General features: G+C 39.6%; 1 protein-coding gene across 2 annotated transcripts in view; it reads right to left on the bottom strand.

The window, feature by feature from the left end:
• tmem132e (transmembrane protein 132E) overlaps positions 1-19,822 on the bottom strand; it is a 411,199-nt gene extending 391,377 nt beyond the window's left edge. Inside the window, exons 1-2 of one of the 2 annotated variants that reach the window (XM_044370476.1) lie at positions 19,479-19,822; positions 18,552-19,394 (exon numbers count right to left, since the gene is read on the bottom strand). In XM_044370476.1, coding sequence (XP_044226411.1) covers positions 18,552-18,612 — 61 coding nt within the window. In that variant the 5' untranslated portion in view covers positions 18,613-19,394; positions 19,479-19,822. Of the gene's footprint in view, positions 1-18,551 lie in introns of both variants that reach the window. The other variant, XM_044370477.1, reaches the window with a different exon arrangement.
• Between the last annotated feature and the right edge of the window lie 237 nt (positions 19,823-20,059).

Genomic DNA, 20,059 nt, shown 5'->3' with positions numbered 1-20,059 from the left:
AGTGTTAAAACACCTGAATAATAGCAATATCCTGTATAAACACCAATATGGATTTCAACAAAATCACTCAACATACATGGCTCTCTTACAACTTATAGACAAAATCTCCACAGCTTTTGACAATAATATGTTCACAACTTGTATATTCTTCGATTTATCAAAGGCTTCTGATACAGTTGACCATACAATTCTCGTTTTCAAACTTCACTTTTATGGCTTTTCAGGATGTTGTTATCAATTAGCTTAGTGACTGCCTTAATAATAGAGATCAATATGTATCAATAAATAGTTGTATTTCTAATAGAATCAAGCTATATTGCGGAGTGCCTCAAGGATCTATTCTTGGACAACTTCTAGTTCTCATCTATATAAATGACTTTGCTTGGATGTCTGATTCTGCATTGCCCGTTCTGTTCGCTGATGATACCAATATTGTCATATAAAAAGCAAACTTTGGTTCCTTGATATTCTATAACATACTAAAAAGTGGTTCCAGATGAACAAACTTTCCCTAAATGTCAAAAAAATCAAATTTTATCATATCATAATAATTTTGAAATCAAGAAAGTTACTTCTACAAAATTTCTAGGTGTATTAGTAGATGAAAAATTGTCCCGGAAAGACCACATTAAGTATGTGTAAAAAAAACATGAAGTCTTTTTCGTTTGTTCACTAGTAAATTAATTCCATCTTCTAACACTCTATTATAGTTTAATGTATCCATACATATCATACTGTAACATACAGTACATATCTCTCTTCCATTCAAAAAATTATTTTAATCCAAAAGAAATTTTTAAGTTAAGAACCATTTGTTCAAGAAATTAAATCTGTTATCCATTTCCAACATCAATATCTATCAGACATGTATTTTTATGTATGAAGGTAAGTGCAGTTTACCAAATGTATTCCACAACTTCTTTTTAATGAACTCTGATGTCCATTCATATCCAACCAGACAAGCAAAGGATATTCACCTTCCCTATTATCACACAACTCTTCGACAATATAAATAAAATACAGAGGACCGTCATTTTGGAGTAACAGCCCTCTCTCTGTCAAAACCTCATTGTCAATATTTAAGTCTATTATGAAAAAAACACCTGTTCCATAGTTAATGTGCTCAGTATGTATGTTTATGGGTTTGTGTGTTTGCATTTGTTTTACTTAATACCATTATTACTATTACTATTAATTTGTTTTCTTTGTTATCACATTATATGAAGGAAACAAATATCCATAGAATTAGGATAAATTGTAAATCTAAGAGGGGAGGTTTTTACTAGAAGCCTTTTGGGGTTTCTTACCTCTCCTGCACAATCTCTACTTTGTTTGTTTTTTCCTTTGTGTGCTAATAAATACAATTTTTAAAAAAAGAAAAGATTTTTGGTCTGGACATCTGGTGTTAATGCCTAATTACGGGAATGATCCCCATAATCAGTCAGTGACATTACTCTGCAGTTTGGCAGCCATCAAACTGATTCTGAAGGTGGTTGAGTTTTGGCATCTGGAAGCAGCTGCAGGAACAGATGATTAGGTTGATAAAGAGCGTGATGATTAGTAACTGGCTCCTCTATGGTTAAGAGAGGAGGCGCGCTTGGCTTACATGATTGGTTGGTGTGAACAAAGAGGCAGCTGCATGTTAAGAGTTTAAAATGGTTTCTCAAATTAAATTAATCTCGTTTCAAATTAATGAATTAATTATGAAGGAAATACTTTGAACATGTAGCAAATGCCAGAATGTGGTTTAAATTAATTGCATGTGGTCACAGGCCGCCTGGGGGTGCCTGGTAACCTTGATGTCCATTGCTCTTTTTTTATGGTCAATAAGAATTTAAAACAATTAATTATAATTTAATAATACAAAAAAGCAAGATAACTGCTTCATAATTATTTTGTTCCATGGTAATTTTTACGGCAATATAAAGCAATGGCGAGTGCTGTTAATGAGCATGATTATTGAAAAAGCTTGCTGTAATGACACTGCTACAAAGACACACTGTTCACTGTTGACCAACCCACATTAAAACATCTAAAAGGTGCTGAAAGAGTCTCAAGTACAGTGTATATAGTGTAGAGAAATTGTGTAGCTGCAGTTAATTTCACATTTATCTACAGTACAATCCGCTGGAAAAGTGAATATCAAGTGTGTGCGAGTAGTTAACTGCAATAAAAATGAAAACTCAGTTGTGAACTTTGATGGATTCATTCATTACTTCATAGGTAAACAGCAACTTAGACAAACTTTTAATTAAAAGGCTTTTCAGCTCTAGCCAAACGTTTATATATTGTGCCAACATACTCTGTGTCCATAGGCAGGAGTCCAGTGTTGGCCTGGCATGATAATTATTGGCCATAAGCAAAACAGCAAAGAAATTTCTTCATGCCAGTACTGGCCCAACTTTGGCTTTTGTACTCAGCTATTGTAGCTGGTGTTTGTACCACATGCCCAGAGACCGCAGATGACCTTTCTTCCTAATTATGAGTCAGTTACTGATGGTCTGTTTTTCCTTGTTAAATGAATAAATAAATGTGCAAATTAACACTCACACAAATAAATAAAATCATGACAAAGTTTTAACTCAAGACATTAAAAACCGCCCTACATATGAACAATATATTTTTCTCTTTTTACTTTTAAATTCAGTCTGATGCGAAGCAAACCTCCATCACCCAGTAAAATGGATTTTAAGTATTTCTGAATTAGAGTAATGAAGTCTATGCAAAACTTTTAATTGTGAACTGTTATCTCCTACAGATAGACTTGTGCATTTAGGCCAAACTCTCCTCCCTTATGTCGTCAGAGATCTCTATGACTAATTCATTATTCTAAGCCTCTTTAAGGTTCGGCACTCAAAAGCTGTGTGATCACTGGGAGCAGATACAAAGAACGTGGAACTTTATTATTCTGAGTACAATTTTACCCTGGATTTACCAATCTGTTTTCTCCATTGTGTGAAAATTACATATGCCTCGCTGAGTAATTTCACGTGGAAAACAAACACTGGCACTGTTAGATTCATATGGTAAATGCAGCACTAAACTGCATCCCGAACCTTTTCAGCCTTTTCAACGTCATCTTTATCCGAGGCTGAGAACACTTGCTGATGGTTGGGATGGTAGCAGCCAAGTCACCCCTCCTCATATCCTAAGCTGAAAATACTCATAAAAGTGAGAATAGACACGCATGTGAAATCTCTCTATGTACATTTATACCAGTTTATTTTTAAACTTGTCCTTTTCTAATTGATCACAAACCAAATAGAGTCCAATGTTCTACTATTTAAAGGGGAAATAAGACTTCCCTGCCCCATTGCACAAAACAACTATAATCTATCTGTGGGAGGTTGATAGAGTTTTAATCAATACTGATAACTCAATTATTACTTGGCCAGCAGCTGAGATTTCTGGCTTCCAAAACAAATGTTCCCATCTGCACCCCCTTTGTTCTGAAACAAACACTTCTCCCACACTTTAAGATATTCTTAACCTCACCCACCGGAGTTCACCTGCTGGATTTTTGCCCGCTCAATACGGTTGGTTGTTAAGATAAAAACATTGGCTGCAAGGGCTGAATTTAGGATTCAGGATTTTATAAATACTTAGGTCATGTCCACTCGATTGCACTACTCTCCCTAACAAAAAAAATCTGTCCAGGTTAGAGCTGCAACTAACGATTAGTTTCATTATCGATTCATCTGCCAGTTATTTTCATGAATAATCGTTTGAATCATCTGAGAAACATCAGAAAATAGTGGAAAAATTCTCTGGAGCTCAAGGTGATGTTATCAGATTGCTTGTTTTGTCTGTCCTTCAATCCAAAACAGTTTAGTTTATTGTCACATAAAACAGCAGCAACGGGCCCATTAAAGAGGTCAACCTTAACAGAACTCAACTCATGCTATGCCAACTTAACCTCACAACCTGAACACAACAGGGAACATATATGTATAACGGCTGGTCAGACCATTTGGAAACAACAGTTGCAAAAACCTACAATTTCCTATTAAAGAAATACAGAGAATATAACCCTCAGTGGCCACAGTATTAGTAATGACCCTGACTGAATCTATAGTTGATGGATTTTTTTTTTTTTGCTGATTTAACCAACCAAAATAAGTGTTTTTATATGTGTGTGTCATTGGCATTCAAGGCTCCAAAAGACACTGCAAATAATTAACCCCTGAAAGTGCAATTTGTGCATCATCTGCAGTTTTGACGGCACAAGCAATATGGGGCCGCAGATAGTCTGTACCTGCCCTGCGCAACATAAAACAAATCATTTACAGTGCACTGCTCTGTTAAAAGGCTCACCGCTGTTTTGAAGATGTTACATGCAGAGAGCCACGTAGAGCTCACATGGCACCCCTGCCATGAAAATACAGATAGAGACAATATCTTTCCATATTCTCTAATTGGTATATTTTCTAGTGAATTAAATGACAGTGAATTTAATCAATTTCTCAGTTTTACTTGGGCCCCCCTGAGACCCCTCTAATACCCCACGTTGAGAACCAAAAGATTAAACTAGCTCTAATTGAACAGGTTTTTAATACACATCCGTGTCATGGGGAATAAATGGTATAAGAACTGTGCAGCTTGTTTTGATGCACGTGCTCCTTTTTCACATTAATCTATCAGTCAGAAAAGTTCACATTTAGCAGGGAATCACATGTATTTTGCATGGCGAGTGTCAGGTTAAATAGCTGAGTGGACATATAAGATTGAAACTTAACCAAAGTGATTCCTTAAGCAGAATTTGGAAGCATGGCAGATGTAAAAATTGAGTGGCAGAGGGAAAAGGGATATCACTAATTTAACATAAGTGCCTAAGGACAGGTTTAAGTGCTACAAGTTATTTTTTATTCATCAAAAGACAGCAAGTAAGAAATGTTTACTGAAATATATGATTAAAATTCAAATGTTAGCCTAACAGTAGCCCGGCCTGAAGCAAACATGTGGAAGAACTGGCAGCTTTTCTTTTGCTTTGTGCGGGTTAAATCCTGGTTCATAAGCTCGTGGTGAAATTGTTGTAATGTCTTTTGGACCTAATATAGCATAGCTGGGGCTATTATAACAGTCAGGGATTCCTTTTCTCTCAAAGTCCATGTAACCTAATAAAAGAACTGATTCCACTGGGCATTGCTCAGTCTGGCAGGGTGCTCCAGGATAGGAAAAAAGGATGTTTTTATAGACCACAGAACACACAGTAAAAGATATATATATATATAGATCTAAGTCAGGTCGGGGCAGAACATTTAATTGGAGTACATGTACCAATAACATTTTGTAAACCTGTCCATAGGCTGTTTTCAATCACCTAATTCTGAGCCAGGCTAAATGGCATTGCATATGTAAAACTAAATTCTGTTTCCATGCAGAGCAGTTACAGTTCAGGAGTTATTGTAGATTGATCTCTACAAGCACCATCTGCTTACAAGAGATAGGTAATCAAAAATACCACTTCCAAAAATACCAACAGTGACTGGGTGAAGACTTCTTGCCCTGAGAGAAAAGAGAGAGAGAGAGTTTATTCTGGAGTGGATGACACAGTGACTGGTCTGACTAAGCGAGTGGTTCTTTCTCTATGTGCTCTGCCATGTTTAGATAGGGCTGAATGGGATTTTATGGGGTTCACGACTGAAAATAGACGTCTTATTTCTCCGCAGGGAAGAAAAAAAAAAAAAACTAACTGTGGCTTAAAGCATACTGATGTGCATTATGTAACTTTAAAAATGGGTTAATGTAACAGATTTTAATTGGAAATTGAATTAGTAATGATTTCAAAAGGTCAACGTTTGACACAGTTTGGATTATGTCCTAAATCAATGGGATGTTGGCCGGATGTTGGAAGCACAAAAACTACAATGAACATCATTTCAGTTTCAATCAAATTCAGATTCCTTTTGATCACTTTTCAATGCTGTTTTGTTTCTGGATTTGAATGCTTAGCAAGTTTCCTATTGTCACCAACAATAAGTGTGTTTGAATTAAACATGGCCTGTTTTTGTCTGGGGTTTTGTACAAAACATGATCACTGAAGTCAGGCAAATCCAGTGCAGTCAATGTTTTGGTGGCCTAATTTGTAAAGCATTTGTTTCCCTGTGTTAAAATCAATATGACTAAGATTCAAACTGTATATTCAGCAGATATGCAAACTCTGCCCTCCTAAACAACATGATTGATTAAATTCAGGCTTATTTAGGAGACAAACTCAACATGATAAATTCAGGGTGTGCTCTGGACTCAATTGGTTCATTTGCTCCTGATGCCCATATTTGGCAAAGCTCCACACACACCAAGGACACACATACAAACACAGATAACAATTCAAACAGGGTTTTCCCTGCCTATCTAACTCAAAGGCAGGACCCGGGCAGTCTACAAGTTATCTTGTACTTCAACATCAAAAAAAAGGCAGCATTTGGAAGCATGTTTTGATTTAATGACTAAATAATCACCTTTGCGAGATGAACGTGAAGTATATCACCGTCACTCAGACACTAACGTTAGTGGAGCAGAGCAGTGAACTCCAGCAGTAACAAACGAGACCAGCTGACCAACACGCACTGCAGCATTAAACAACTTAAACCAACTCTGAGGTGAAGAAAGTAACTCGGTGCTCAGTCGGTTTCACCTCAGAAACTGTGCGCCCGCTCAGCGTCTTGGACGACAACGTCTTTCCCCGGAGCTGACGGTGCAGCAGAGAGGCTGCTCTCCACTGCTGGAGACATGACGATAGTAACGACACAGCGGAGCACCCCGCCTCCACCTCAGTTTGTTATTTTCATAAAGGCAGAAAACTATAGGATGCTTTCAAGTTAATTAATTAATTAATGCATTAACTTTAAAAAAAAAAAAAAAAAAAAGCCGGGGACCATTTATCTTATCTGCCAGCTCTGTTTCATATTGTATTTCAGTGGACTAAGGACACCAGTCAACGGTTTGGCACACAGTCAACTGGAGCAAGGAGACTGAAAGTAGTGCCAGCTTTTCTATTCATTCAATCAAGAATCAGTTTTGAATCGAGAATCAATTCTGAATCGAATCAGCACCTAAATATTGTGATAGTATCGAATTGGGAGATAAGCATATCATCCCAGGCCTTAAATAATAACACAGTCATTTGTCACAACCTTTATTTTTCATCTTTTTGTTCCATCTTGGTAAAAAAAATTAAATCCCTATGGACACTTTCGTCTGTCAAATCATGATTTTTTCCCACTTAAGCGCACAACACTTTAAAAGTGCACGCACAAACTACGTACGCCGCTCCGCGCATGTTCTCCAACCTTTGACACCTTTGTCTCAAAGAAATCCAGGGAAAACTCGGTCAACTCCTTTCTTTTAAACATATTAATAACTTTTGCAGAAGTTTCCACAACGTTTGATTCAGAGCGTCAGAGTTCTGGCTATTAAATTAGAGAAACTCCTACAGTCAATAAAATAGAGAACTGAACTAGAAATGCTATAAGCAGTAAGTGGATAAATAATTACATTTCTGAGGAATATTGCAGCATAATTTAATTGGAAAATACCCATTTCTAATGAAAACAGCTGTATTAGGTAAATTTAACTCACTGAAGCTGTCAGGGATGACAGCCTTCCAGCTAAAATCAGAAATCAGACTACAGACCAAACCGCAATGTTTATTTACATCAACTTCAAAAGCAGGAGTGTTCTCCACAAACAAAGTGGAAAACCTGCCACTCAGAGAAGACAGGGAAATGCCGACATCTTGTCATGTTCAGGAGATTAACAAAAGGAGCTGACAGCTATATCCAACATCCTCTTGAGGCAGGTGTACAGGTAGAAACATGCATCCAAAAATCACAATAGAAATGTCGGTTTTAATCTGTTACTACTTTCACTGTTGATAATGACGTGGATCGAATAGGTGACAGAAAATCTCAGCCTTGTTTCAAACACAGTAAATGCATCAACATTTGTTTTCCTGTTGACACCACTACAATATTCACTACGGCTGCAACTACCTAATGATTTCACCAGTTATTCTTCCAATTCTTTTCATGATTGATCAATTGACTGTTGGTCTATAAAATGTCAGAATAGCAGGGCTTGGCAACTGATTAAAAAGTAACCAAACCTGACATCATGACTCTCTAACCGACCTAATTTCAGTCATATCGATATGCCTTCATACACAACAACAAATCGAACTCTCAATTCAGAGTTTGTTGTGTGTTGGAGCTCCTTTGGGAGCGTTTTGATGCTGAGTGGTGTGACGCGAGTGTGCGGCAGAGAAAGAGACGTAGTGAGGCTGCACTCAGGACAGGCAGCTGAGCTGGACGTTGGATCGGAGTCAGATTAGTAAATGTAACAGAGAATGTTCGGTATGAGCTACAGTTCATCGGGAAATAAAATTCTTCAGCTCATCAACAACCGAGCGATGTTCCCTCGTTTTGTTCACCGGCAGCTGAGTATATTGACGGGCTAAACCCTGGAGTCAGTCACAGCTTAACCCTGGACATGTGAGGAGGTCTCCCCGGCCTCAGCCTCCAGCCTGTGGTCAGCAAGCATCTCTTAAAATAATGTCACTCTAAAAGGATCCAGCCTATAAAGATAATAAGATAACAGAAGTCATAAAAGTGTTATTCAAATCTATTTATAATATTACTTATTTTGACTGTTGAACGATATGTTTAACTGAGCTATATTTTACTCTGAATTTCCTGTTTTAGCAAACAAATACCTAAAAATGTTCTTAACTATTGAATATGGTAAATAAATATAAAGACAATAATACATGATTTTGTTTATTTTTCAGAACAAATAATTCTCCTCCATGCAGTCATGCACAGGTGTTGTTTCATGAGGCATTGTTTATTCGTTGTTACTGAGGTAAAAGTGAGGTTTAATCTTGATATTGATTTCAGGTGATATCATCCAGCCCTAGTGAATAACACCCATCACAGTTTCCTTGAGGCCAAGGTGATGTCTTCAGTTTACTTGACTTGTAATATAAAGAAAATCAGCAACTCCTCAATGAGAAGCTGGAACCAGAGAAGCTTGAAAAAATTATAAATAAGTCAAGATTATCAAAACAGCTGCCATTGTTCCCAACCCTGATTCTGCATTCATTTCGCTTTGAAAGTGAAATTCAATAATTCAGACTTATTTTCAGTTAAGAATTTCTAATAAATCTCAAAAGTATTTATTTGCTTTTTCCAAGTACACTGCTGCTCTCTGAATATAACTGACACAGTCAGTGGATTATTAGGAGTGTTTGTTGACTGTGTTGACACTTGTGACAACTTGTGATTCTAAGGTGAGAGACACTGGAGCAACATGTCCTACTTGTAATTACCACAAGGACACAAGAGGGGATATTTTTGCCAGTCTGCAACTTCTATTTATAGTACATCTTACATGGCGTGATCTAACATGTCAGTAGGAATTGTCACCATCTATCATGGGCACAGATCCCGGGGGGGTCAAGTCACCTCCAACTTCTGAAAAACAGCCCCCCCCCCCCCCCCCCCCAAATAAATTATTTCTAAATAAATGACGTTATTGAAAATATATGTTTAATAGAAGCCGACTCCACTTTTGAGATAATTCACACATAAACACAACACAGGTTTTGTTGATGTCCCCTTAAGTATCCTGCTCAGTGGCATGAACCATTGTATACACTAAACTAAGAGGGAATTTGGGAAATGAAGTTAAAGGTTTACTTCATCCTGACACCTTCATTGCTATTGGACTGTGTTTCCCAGTTTCCGTCTCTGTAGCGTCTCTGCAGCATCTCTGTAGCGTCTCTGTAGCGTCTCTGTAGCGTCTCTGTAGCATCTCTGCAGCGTCTCTATAGTGTCTCTGTAGCGTCTCTGTAGCATCTCTGTAGCATCTCTGCAGCATCTCTGTAGCATCTCTGTAGCATCTCTGTAGCATCTCTGTAGCATCTCTGCAGCATCTCTGCAGCATCTCTGTAGCATCTCTGCAGCATCTCTGCAGCATCTCTGTAGCATCTCTGTAGCATCTCTGTAGCATCTCTGCAGCATCTCTGCAGCATCTCTGTAGCATCTCTGTAGCATCTCTGCAGCATCTCTGCAGCATCTCTGTAGCATCTCTGCAGCATCTCTGCAGCATCTCTGCAGCATCTCTGTAGCATCTCTGTAGCATCTCTGTAGCATCTCTGTAGCATGTGAGTCGCATCTTTCAGTGAATGAGTCTAGTCACTGTTGACTGGTGATTGCTTAAGACGGACCGAGCTGGAGACTAAACAATCAAATACTGCACCAGCGGCACTGTAAAATAGGTAAATATGTATAGTGATGGCTTCAAAGTGATTAATATATATTTTCAGCTGCTATTAATGGCAAAAAAGACAGCAACGTATTATGTAGCCCCGAACGACAACCTGACCGGGCTCACTTGAGGTGGACTGATCTCTAAGATGGACCAGCTATTCTCGTGTTAGTGACAATCTCGGCGGCTCCTCATGAGTTTTGGCCCCCCCGCCCCCAATTTGTAATGAGATCTGCACTCTTGCCATCTACCTCCACTTCTGCCATGCTGACAATGAGAAACAATGACAACACAAGACAGACTGTGTGAGCAGCAGCAGGAAAAGCAATCCCACAGCTGAAAACAATATTGTGCAGAATAAAGAATTAAGAGTTGGCCGATCGTAGAGGAGGAAGCCGAAGTTGGTTTCCAGACTGAAGCATGCATGTCTGAGTCCTTTAGCAGATTTGTAGCACTAGGAAATCAGTGTGGGGAAGAGAGGACATACGGCAAGATACGCTATAAGTTAAAAATCAGACAAATCCTTCATATGGAGGCAAACGGTCTACTGCTGATTTGCAAAGCGGGACAGCTAACACCCCTGTACCAAATGGTTTATTTGTTTTGACTTGTTTTGTCTCTCCAGCTTTCACAGTCTGATAAATGTCACTTATTGTACATATAACTAAACTTAAACACCCACAGATAATTATGTCACACGTCTACTACTATTAAATAAGAACACACAACAGCATTTAGCCTTTGTGAAACCACAAAGCTCCATTTTATTATATCCTTACTGACTGGAACAGCACTTATTCTGACAGATACATTAAGGACATGATTGTGTATATATATGTGTATATATTGTGTAAGTGAAATTCAGCCTATAATGAAATTATCTTACATAATGTAAGGGACCAGTGATCCCAGCAACTGTATAATACTGAGAGGAAAACGTATCCAACTGTATCAAAACATTTGATAAATCACAAAATATTGAATTGTAGCTCAGAAAATGTGCCATTATGCATCTGTCACCTGAATCCAGTTTATTAGAACGTGTTTTTGTATTTTTGGCCATCGTTTTTAACTATCATGGTGACATCGCTACAACAAAGTCAGACGGAGCGAGACACACAAGCAGTCAGACGATCAAACAGGTTGTAAACATGCCAACAGTTTTCTAAGCCAGTTTACCTGGAGGTAAAACTGAGAGTGAGCGCACCTGAAATGTCACACAGGAAAACTAGGCTTTACTGGTTTTTTTGGATATTGCTATCAATGCAGAACTAGTGGTTGTGAGTGTTGTGTTTGTGGGGGTGGAGGACCTCCTCTGAGTGTATGGCTGTAACTGTTTTCTGTTGATCGGTGATCACATGTTGTGTCCGTTATAAAGAGAGAGAGCTCACTGCTGTCACACGTCCTCTGAGGAAGGCTTTATGCCAAAATGCGTCAGCAGATTTCACAGCCTATTGATTGTGAATGAATTCATCTAAAAAACCAATACATGAGGTGATTGTTTGTGCTGTTCTTTGACTATGGAGTGCCTTTTTTACTGACTTTGTTCTAGAGAACATAGTCACATGTGCAAACAACTACAAAGGTACAGTAGGTCAAAGTTAAACCAGGGAGTCAGTCTGTAAACTGTGATGGATGTTTACTGCAACTGACAATTATTTTCTTCATTAATCGATTAGTTGTTTGGTCCATAAAATGTCAGAAAATGGTGAAAAATGACAAAGGACAACCATTTCCTTCAGCCCAAGGTGATGTCCTCAGATGTTTTGTCTGAGAATTTGGAAATGTTCTTCTTAAAAAATGGGAAAAAAACAATTAATCGATGAGCAAAATAGTAGCTGATTAATTTAATAGTTGGCGATTAATTGATTAATTGTTGCAGCTCTAATATTTTGGGTAACAATTTTAGTTTGTTCCTCCATTGGACTTACTTAGAGCTGCAGTTAACAATTAATTTCTCATTTTGTCTATAAAGTGTTTGAAATTAGTGAAGAATAACAGTTTATAATTTTCTTGAGTCAATGCAAAACCCAAAGTTATTCATTTTACTGTCATGTACAACAAAAAAAAAGCATCACATCTTCACATGTGAGAAGCTGAAACCAGCAAATGTTTGTCATTTTTGCTTTAAAAATTACAAGCGCCTTAGTGTGAAATTCCCAGATCTCAAGAAGTACAATGTTATCATATAAAACTGATGCCCGAACCTACAAAAATAAGACCAAAGTTGGAATAAACCAGACCAGATCTAGTTCTCTTAGAGGAATTAAGAGGCCACCTTCAGAATAACCTTTTCTTCATTAAGAAATCTCATTTTCTTTCCGTGTGCCGAGGGACACAACGTGAGTGAGTGTGAGAACAAGTTATATTATCATGCCATGACAAGACCACCAGAATTAGTGGAAAAGGTTTAAACCCTTGTAAGACCTCAGAAAGAAAGGAGTGTACAACGGAGGGCGCCATCAGATCTAGATGATAAAGCCTGATAAAGGTGTCAAGTAAACCCCATACTGATGACAGAGCTTCCCAGAAGGTATCCCAAGATGTAGCCGTTCCTCTTGAGTATATAGAATATTGTGCATCTGGATCCGTTTTACAGCCGTTTTCTCTACAATGCAAATGTGAAATCTATGTGGTATAAATGTTCCCAAATCTGACTCACAACACCAGAGGCAGTAGAGAGAAAACTACTTCAAATCAAAAGGCACAGTGGAATGTGTGCTTGAGGTGCAGTGCATAAGAATTGATTTCATACCAAATATATGTGATCACCTAACGCAGAAGACAGATTGCTTCCCTGCTGGGGCATAGTTATAGAACTACATAGCTTTAGAAGAGAGCTGGAAGACATGCTGCAATCCAAAAGTGCTTGTATCTCCTTCTCTCCTCCAGTGAACCAGGAAAAAAAAAGAATCACTTACTAAACCAAATAACAGTGGTGAAAAAAAGTTTGGCAACATAAAGTAATACTTCAATAAAAAATATGTACTGAACATTCATCATACACTACCATAGTGATCAGAGGCTTTCTCATACAGTTAGCACATACAGTGTAATTATATACAGACTCGTAGCTCTCCGAACAATACACCAAACCAAGCAGATGGTGGATTCTTCCAGACACTTTCCAAGAAATGCGTTTACACCTGTATTGGGAGCTGTTCACGCATGTTAATACCAGGCGTAAAACAGGGCCTATGATTTCTAGAAATAAACAGAATGAACAGCAAAGGAAAGACATTTCTCACACTGCTGAATTTGAAGACAAAGCAGATGGGCTGCATGTATGGATGTGAATATAACCCGTACCTCGAAGAGTTGTCTGACTGACACACAGCTAAACTATTCTAGATCAAATGTGTTGGAAGAGTGATGCTCGGGGGGGGGGGGGGGGGGCTTGAATATGTTATATGGAGCTGGGAGGGTTTCGTCCAGACAGACGTGTGAAATAAATGGCAAACCAGAGTCTACTGCTCAAGAAGAAACGACCATCTCAAGTCTATCCATGAACTTAAGAACCTATGATGCATGTTTTATTTACTGTGCTTAATCTTTGCTCTTAAGAAATGGAGCTTTTTAGTAGATTGAAAAGCAAGAGGGGCTACATTCAACATGGTAAGTTGGTTGTCCGTGAGGCATTCACTTCAGGCAAAAAAAAAAAAAAAAGAAAAAGACATCATGCATGCTTTCATGATTCAAAGATTTCAAGAATTAAACCGCCGACTATACGGTCTGCCAAGAAAAAACGGATAATGCATTGTAAACAAATAATGTCCTCCTTTCTGCAAGAACTATCCACAAGCCCTGAAGGTCTTGGTACAGGTCTTGCATATCACGCTACTATCTAAAAGGAACCGGCATTTCACAAAAGGGTTTTCAGTGCTGCTGATGGACTCCCTTAGAATTCACTCCACAACGGCCTCTGCAGAGCCACAATGCCTCACATACAAAAGGTTGGAGCAAAAAATACAGCTCCGAGCATCCAAGGGATTCAAGCGCAGCTGGGCTTCAAAGAGATTTCAAAGACCGTTTTTACAATTTAAAAAATGTCAGCAATCATATCGGCGACTTTAATTACAGAACAAAGCTACAAGTATAAAGAGGACCCGTCTTTCCACGAACACCTGATTTCTACCGGTTGTTTCCAGTATTTTGTTATCCTGCTGTTCAGAGAGCACATATTGGTTTTAGCCTTGATCCCATCTGTAACTGAAAAATAAAAAATTCAACTCGCAAAAAAAGAATGCCTCGCTCCAAACGAATTTATAAATGCCTGATGCCGACAGCAAACGCCACAGAAAGCTCTCCCCTTAAGCTGAGAGCTGCTAGCTAAATATAAAAACCATACGTGTCATGGAGGTGGACGCAAACATAATTAACAGGTGCGCCAACAACAACGCAACATCTCGACATCACCAAAGTATAGAACAAAGACAGAATATCTAAATAGCAACAGTGACTCATTTGCAGTCGCAAGGTATTTTTTTTTATTGCGTGTAGGGCCGTGTTTTCCATACAAACATAAAAAACAGAAAACCTCCTCAAACACAGCGACAGAGCAAAGGCTTCGTTTCACCACATGTAAATCAATTAGGCTAGAACATGAGAGCTGGTGTGTCACACTGCCGCTTTGTCTACTCTCTGTCCAGTGTCTACTCTCAGAGATAGGCTGGTGCTGGGAAGGCTGCCAACTACACACAAACCATGACTGGGCAAACACTACTCCCCGGGCCGTGTTATGCAGCTGACTGCAGACACAGCCCTGAGCTATCAGTGGTACTTAATCACTACGTTTGCCACACCTAGCTCGATGTAATACTCTAAGGCATAATCTAGTCCGTCCATTTACCCAAATTAACCACAATATATTCTTTAAAAACAGGTCAGTTCTGTTGTTTAGCCTAGGTGGTAAGCCACCAAGTCTCAAGATCAATTTCTACAACAGATAATGGCCTAAACACTTATTGAACATATGACATATGGGTGACACTTTAATTTAAATCCTGCTTTTTAGCATTTATAAGCAGTATAGAAACATTTACAATAATATAAACACTGTTGTAAGGATATAAAATATGGCTTCATAAAGAGATTGCTGGCAAATACTGTTCAATACTTTGAATATCTTTATATCTTCTTATAACTACATTATAGTGTGTATGATAAACAAAAATCAGAAGCTCGTATACTGCTTATCAATGCTAAATAGGGGGATTTGCTTTGTGAAGGAATGCTCTGTTTCTGTTAAGGTTAATGTTTCATTTCAACATGTAAGACCAAGAAAAGACGCAAGTTCTCTCATTTGGAACCATAAAATGTTGGTGCCTGTTTGCATGGAGAATGAATTACATGATTAATCGATGATCAAAATAGTTGCGACAAATCGACTGAATGATTAATCAACTAAATGTTGCAGCTCTAGTTTCAGGCCAGATGACCCACCTCTGCAATAAAACCTTGCAGGGAACTCTAAGACTCTCAGTATGTGGGTGGAGATACAGTAGAAGTGTTTCTCCCAGCCAACGAGAACCCCCCGCTAGGCCAAAAAATATTTTTTAATGCCAAAAATAACGCCAAACACCCATTTATTTGGAAATCAATAGTGCTTAAGGGCGTCTCTGTGCAGCGCCGTTCCGAAACGTGAGTTCAACTCTGTGTCGTTGCCGGGGAAACTCTTGGTAGCGTAGCTTCTTTTACGGAATAGGGCAGTGTGTAATGTGTGTGTGTAGCAAGTGTGTGGATGCACGTGCGGCAGAAAAGTGACGAGTGGAGGAAAAAGATGGTAGTGAGTGTTCATTATGGCAGTAAATGTGCAGTACAGGCTGCAGTGTGTCAGTTAATTAATTCTGCAACTGCAAGAAAAGTCATGTCTGTTGTTTCGCCGAGTGATGGAAAAGCGAAGGACTTTTAGCTCCAGAGTTATCAACAATGGGTTAGCTTAACCTGATGAGGCTAAACATAGAACAGAGAAATGTGTGGCTGATGAGTCTTTCCCTAGTGTTGCTCAGCGTATCCCCACCAACCCCCAAGACCCAAGGCCACCACCGCCGCCCCAAAGCAGTCAACCTAGAGGAAACACTGCATCATATATAGTACATGATATTATATTGGTTAGACTAGGGCTCAATGCTTTTTTTGCACCATCCAAAGTCCATAGCAGTACATGTCAAAAAACAACTGTCAAGTACCAAAAACTGGCTTAAAATGTCTCATCAGAATTGTAACCTTGTATTCTTCGATCCAGAAGGTCCTGATTTAAAACAACATTTTTGCAATTTTTTAAGTTTTTGTACAGCTGCTTGTGTTTTATATTTAAATGTAGCTTCTTTTGTTTAATGATAAAAAAAAGGTATCTTAAAAAAAGTATAATTATCAGCACTACTACCTTCATGTGCAGTAGGATGGTCATGAATTAAAAAAAAGGCGGATCTCCCTTTAGGCGTGACTGACGTAGCTGCTGTAGCCTGAGCTTACAGTGCGACTGATCACGATGGCATCTTGACAACAAATCCCAGACGCACTTTTATTTAATCAACTCTGCAGAAAACCTAATCTTTAGCTTGTTTGTGACGTTATGCATAGCCAATTTGTCAAAATATAAACTCGAGGTGAGAAGAATTGAGGAGAAATAGATTCATTACGGAGCTGTATTCTCCCCAGAGCAAAGTCTTAAAGTCCATGATATTGCTTTTCACACCTGGGGATTTGTCTGCTTAGCTGTTCATCCAGCAACTCTCCTGCATTTTTCTTGAGGTATTCTTACAGAATATTTACTTAGCGTATGAGTGTGACAAGGGAAGAGCGGTTTGAACTGCTAGGTTGAGTGCAGCAGGGCTTCTGTGTGTGTGTGTGTGTGTGTGTGTGTGGGAGGGGAGGTGGGAGGGGTGGCAGCTTGAGGTCTCTGAGGCCAAGAGTCTCTAAAATCATCCTCGGAGGCAGCCGGCCATGCGCCAAATCTGTAACTGCAATTAGTTTTGACAGCAGCACCTTCATTGTCCGGGAAGGTGGGTATCCCTGCGCTAAGCAACGGTGACCACAGGCGTTAGCAGGATTTGTGTAAGCAGAGTATTGCAGCATGCAGCACGCTCGCTTCAAAACCACGGTGAAGCCATCAAGGAGAGTATATTCTTTAGTGCACACGTAGGCGTTTCTTTTATGTGGTAATGAAATTGAGGCGAGACTTAGTGAAAATGAGTAGGAGAGAGGAGATATTGTTCAAAAATGCCTAAAAGGATGCAAGGGATGGTTATGCATTAAACATGGGAAAAAAAAAAAAAAAAAAAAAGTGTGCTCTGCCTCAGTGCAGCTCATTCCTAATCTTCACTGTAAATTTGAGCGCCTTTAAATTAAAGAATAAACAGAGATCGTACTGTAAGTTCCGCCTCTCAGCAGTGCATCTTATGCATTACACTCTGCTTACAGCTGGAAACAGAGGCTGTGTTACTGCTGCATCAATAAAGAGGAGTTGGATATTAAAGGAGGATTAATGTTTCGGAGGCCAGCTAGATCACCGGGACATGTCAGAAAATCATCTTTGGGGATGTTTGCTTTGGATTTTGTACACTTTGCTGTGCAGATGCCACTCTAAAGTGGGACAGACTATAGGTTTATCCGTTGTATAAGAGCCCTCCCGCTGTGTAAGAGACGACTTTGCGCGCACACACACGTGCACTCAAAAGAAGAAATAGGAAGGAGACAGTTGTGTAATATGTTGTGAGTGGTGGTTTTGATCTGTTACCTGATGTATTTTGTGTGTTTCTTATTTATCCCTGCGATAATCTCATATTTGTTGTATTGTTGTTGTTGTTAGTGTGCCTGCAGTGCTCAATAGTGTCAGTTGGGTCATCTGATGGTTTAATCTCATATAGATTCCTATATTGATCTGACGGTATTTCATACTGTGCCTGTGATTGTCAATATTGAACTTACAGTAACCTTATAGAAGAAAAACATAGGCTACCAAAAGTATTATAGGGTTATTACAGGGGCTTGTGTGTGTGCGTGTGTGTGTGTGTGTGTGTGTGTGTGCGTGTGTGTGTGTGTGTGTGTGTGTGTGTTTGTGTGTGTGTGTGTGTCCATCTTCCAAAAATGACCAATCAGAACAGCAGCTACCTCTGCAGTTGCATGTTGCAGAAATGTGGCACATTCACTGGTCTATGCAACACAATTATGATCCTGAAAGCCTGCTTGAGGGTTGGAGGGGTGGGGGGGGGTTAGAGGGGCGGGGAGGTGGGGGGGGTTTGCCTGGGTTGGAAGGGTGGGGAGGGGGGTGGGTCACTCACCACATGAAAGCGCCGCCACACAGATGAGAAGAGTCCATCTGCAATCCCGTACACCTGACATGGTAGAAATCCCAGCAGGCGGATGTTTAATCCCAGTTGTTCCAGTAGCTGACGGTGGGTAAATAAACCTCTCTGCAGGTGTTCCACACGATGCTGTTGCGGTTCTTCCTTTCCGAGGGTATCAAGTTGGACAATGCGCAATAGAAAGATATTTATCTGCACGAGTTTCTGAGCTTGTGTTTGTGTGACAGGTATTCAAAAATATTCAGCTACAGTCTTTACAGTGACGGCCAAACCGCGTCTCATCCAGGCAAAAAGAGAGCGGTTTTTCCACATGGGAGAAGAAAGTTACAAGTATCCGGCTCTAAATTGGGCCACTGGGGAAGAGAATTAACCCCGGTGTTCTTGAAACGAATCCAGGTCCTTGCGCAAAACCCGATAAATGCCCCCCAAAAATCATAAATCAATGGACATCAGTGGAGGAGATGACGCGCGCCCTGGCTTAAAAAACAGGAATCGTGCGTGCTTCCCCTAAAAAAAGGGCTACACTCGTCTGGATAACAAGCAAGAGAGAAACACCAGTAGCAATTATCTGAATGATTAGTCATTCTCCAATTAAAAATTCAAAAATGAAATTCCTTGCGCAAACCATGGAGATGGTGATGGAGAGGAGGGCGAAGAGGCATCCGACGGATCGGCACAGCTCCGGTTCAGCTGTCACTGACTTCTCGGCTTTCATTTAAAAAAAAAAAAAACAAAGCCAGAGAGAAGAGGGTGGAAAGAGATTCTGGGCTGTAAATGTGGGATATGATCCTTTAAACAAACCGAAAAGGTCTCGGTTGGCTGCAAAATAATAATAATAATTACAATAATAATACTAATAATAATAACCCGCTTCCCCCCTCAGGTCTCCAGTAGTTCACCTACCGCAGCGTTTTGCGACAGTCAGTCAGCCGGGAATCATTATGAAGAGAGCAAACATCCAGGAAAGTCTCCTGCTGCCACTTTCTTATTCCGTCTTACTTTGTGATATTAAGCCGGAGAGCCGGAGAGCAGCATCGTCGGTGCTCTTTACCGGGACTCTGAAACACAGCCAAGTCCGACGAACTCTCCGTTTTTTGTCTTTAAATCGCAACTGTGCGGCTTCACCGCTCCTGTCTGAGCTGTTTCTACAGGAGACGGGACTGTCTGTGCTGCTGTCTTCGCCGCCGCCGCCTCGGTCCGGTTTTTAACTCCGCTCCAAACTAAACGTGCTCACCTCAAAATGTGCAGAGCCGCAGCTCGCGCGTGTCAAAGGCGCTACAATGTAACACAACGTTTCCTGTTACAACCTTCAAAATAAAGTAATTTCAGAAACACGTCTTTTGAGCAGCCCGAAGTCAAGTCAATATGTTCAGTAGCTAAATGAAAATACAGTTGCAGTTTGTTTGTTTGTTTGTTTTTTGGCAAAATATTTATTTTTTTATTGACCCAATGTCATAGCCTATGTCTATCAATAACAAAGATAT

This window comes from Thunnus albacares, chromosome 13, assembly GCF_914725855.1.
Source record: "Thunnus albacares chromosome 13, fThuAlb1.1, whole genome shotgun sequence".
NCBI lineage: Eukaryota > Metazoa > Chordata > Actinopteri > Scombriformes > Scombridae > Thunnus > Thunnus albacares.
The sequence above is the reverse complement of the archived record's forward strand: the minus strand, read 5'-3'. Positions and strand labels throughout refer to the sequence as shown.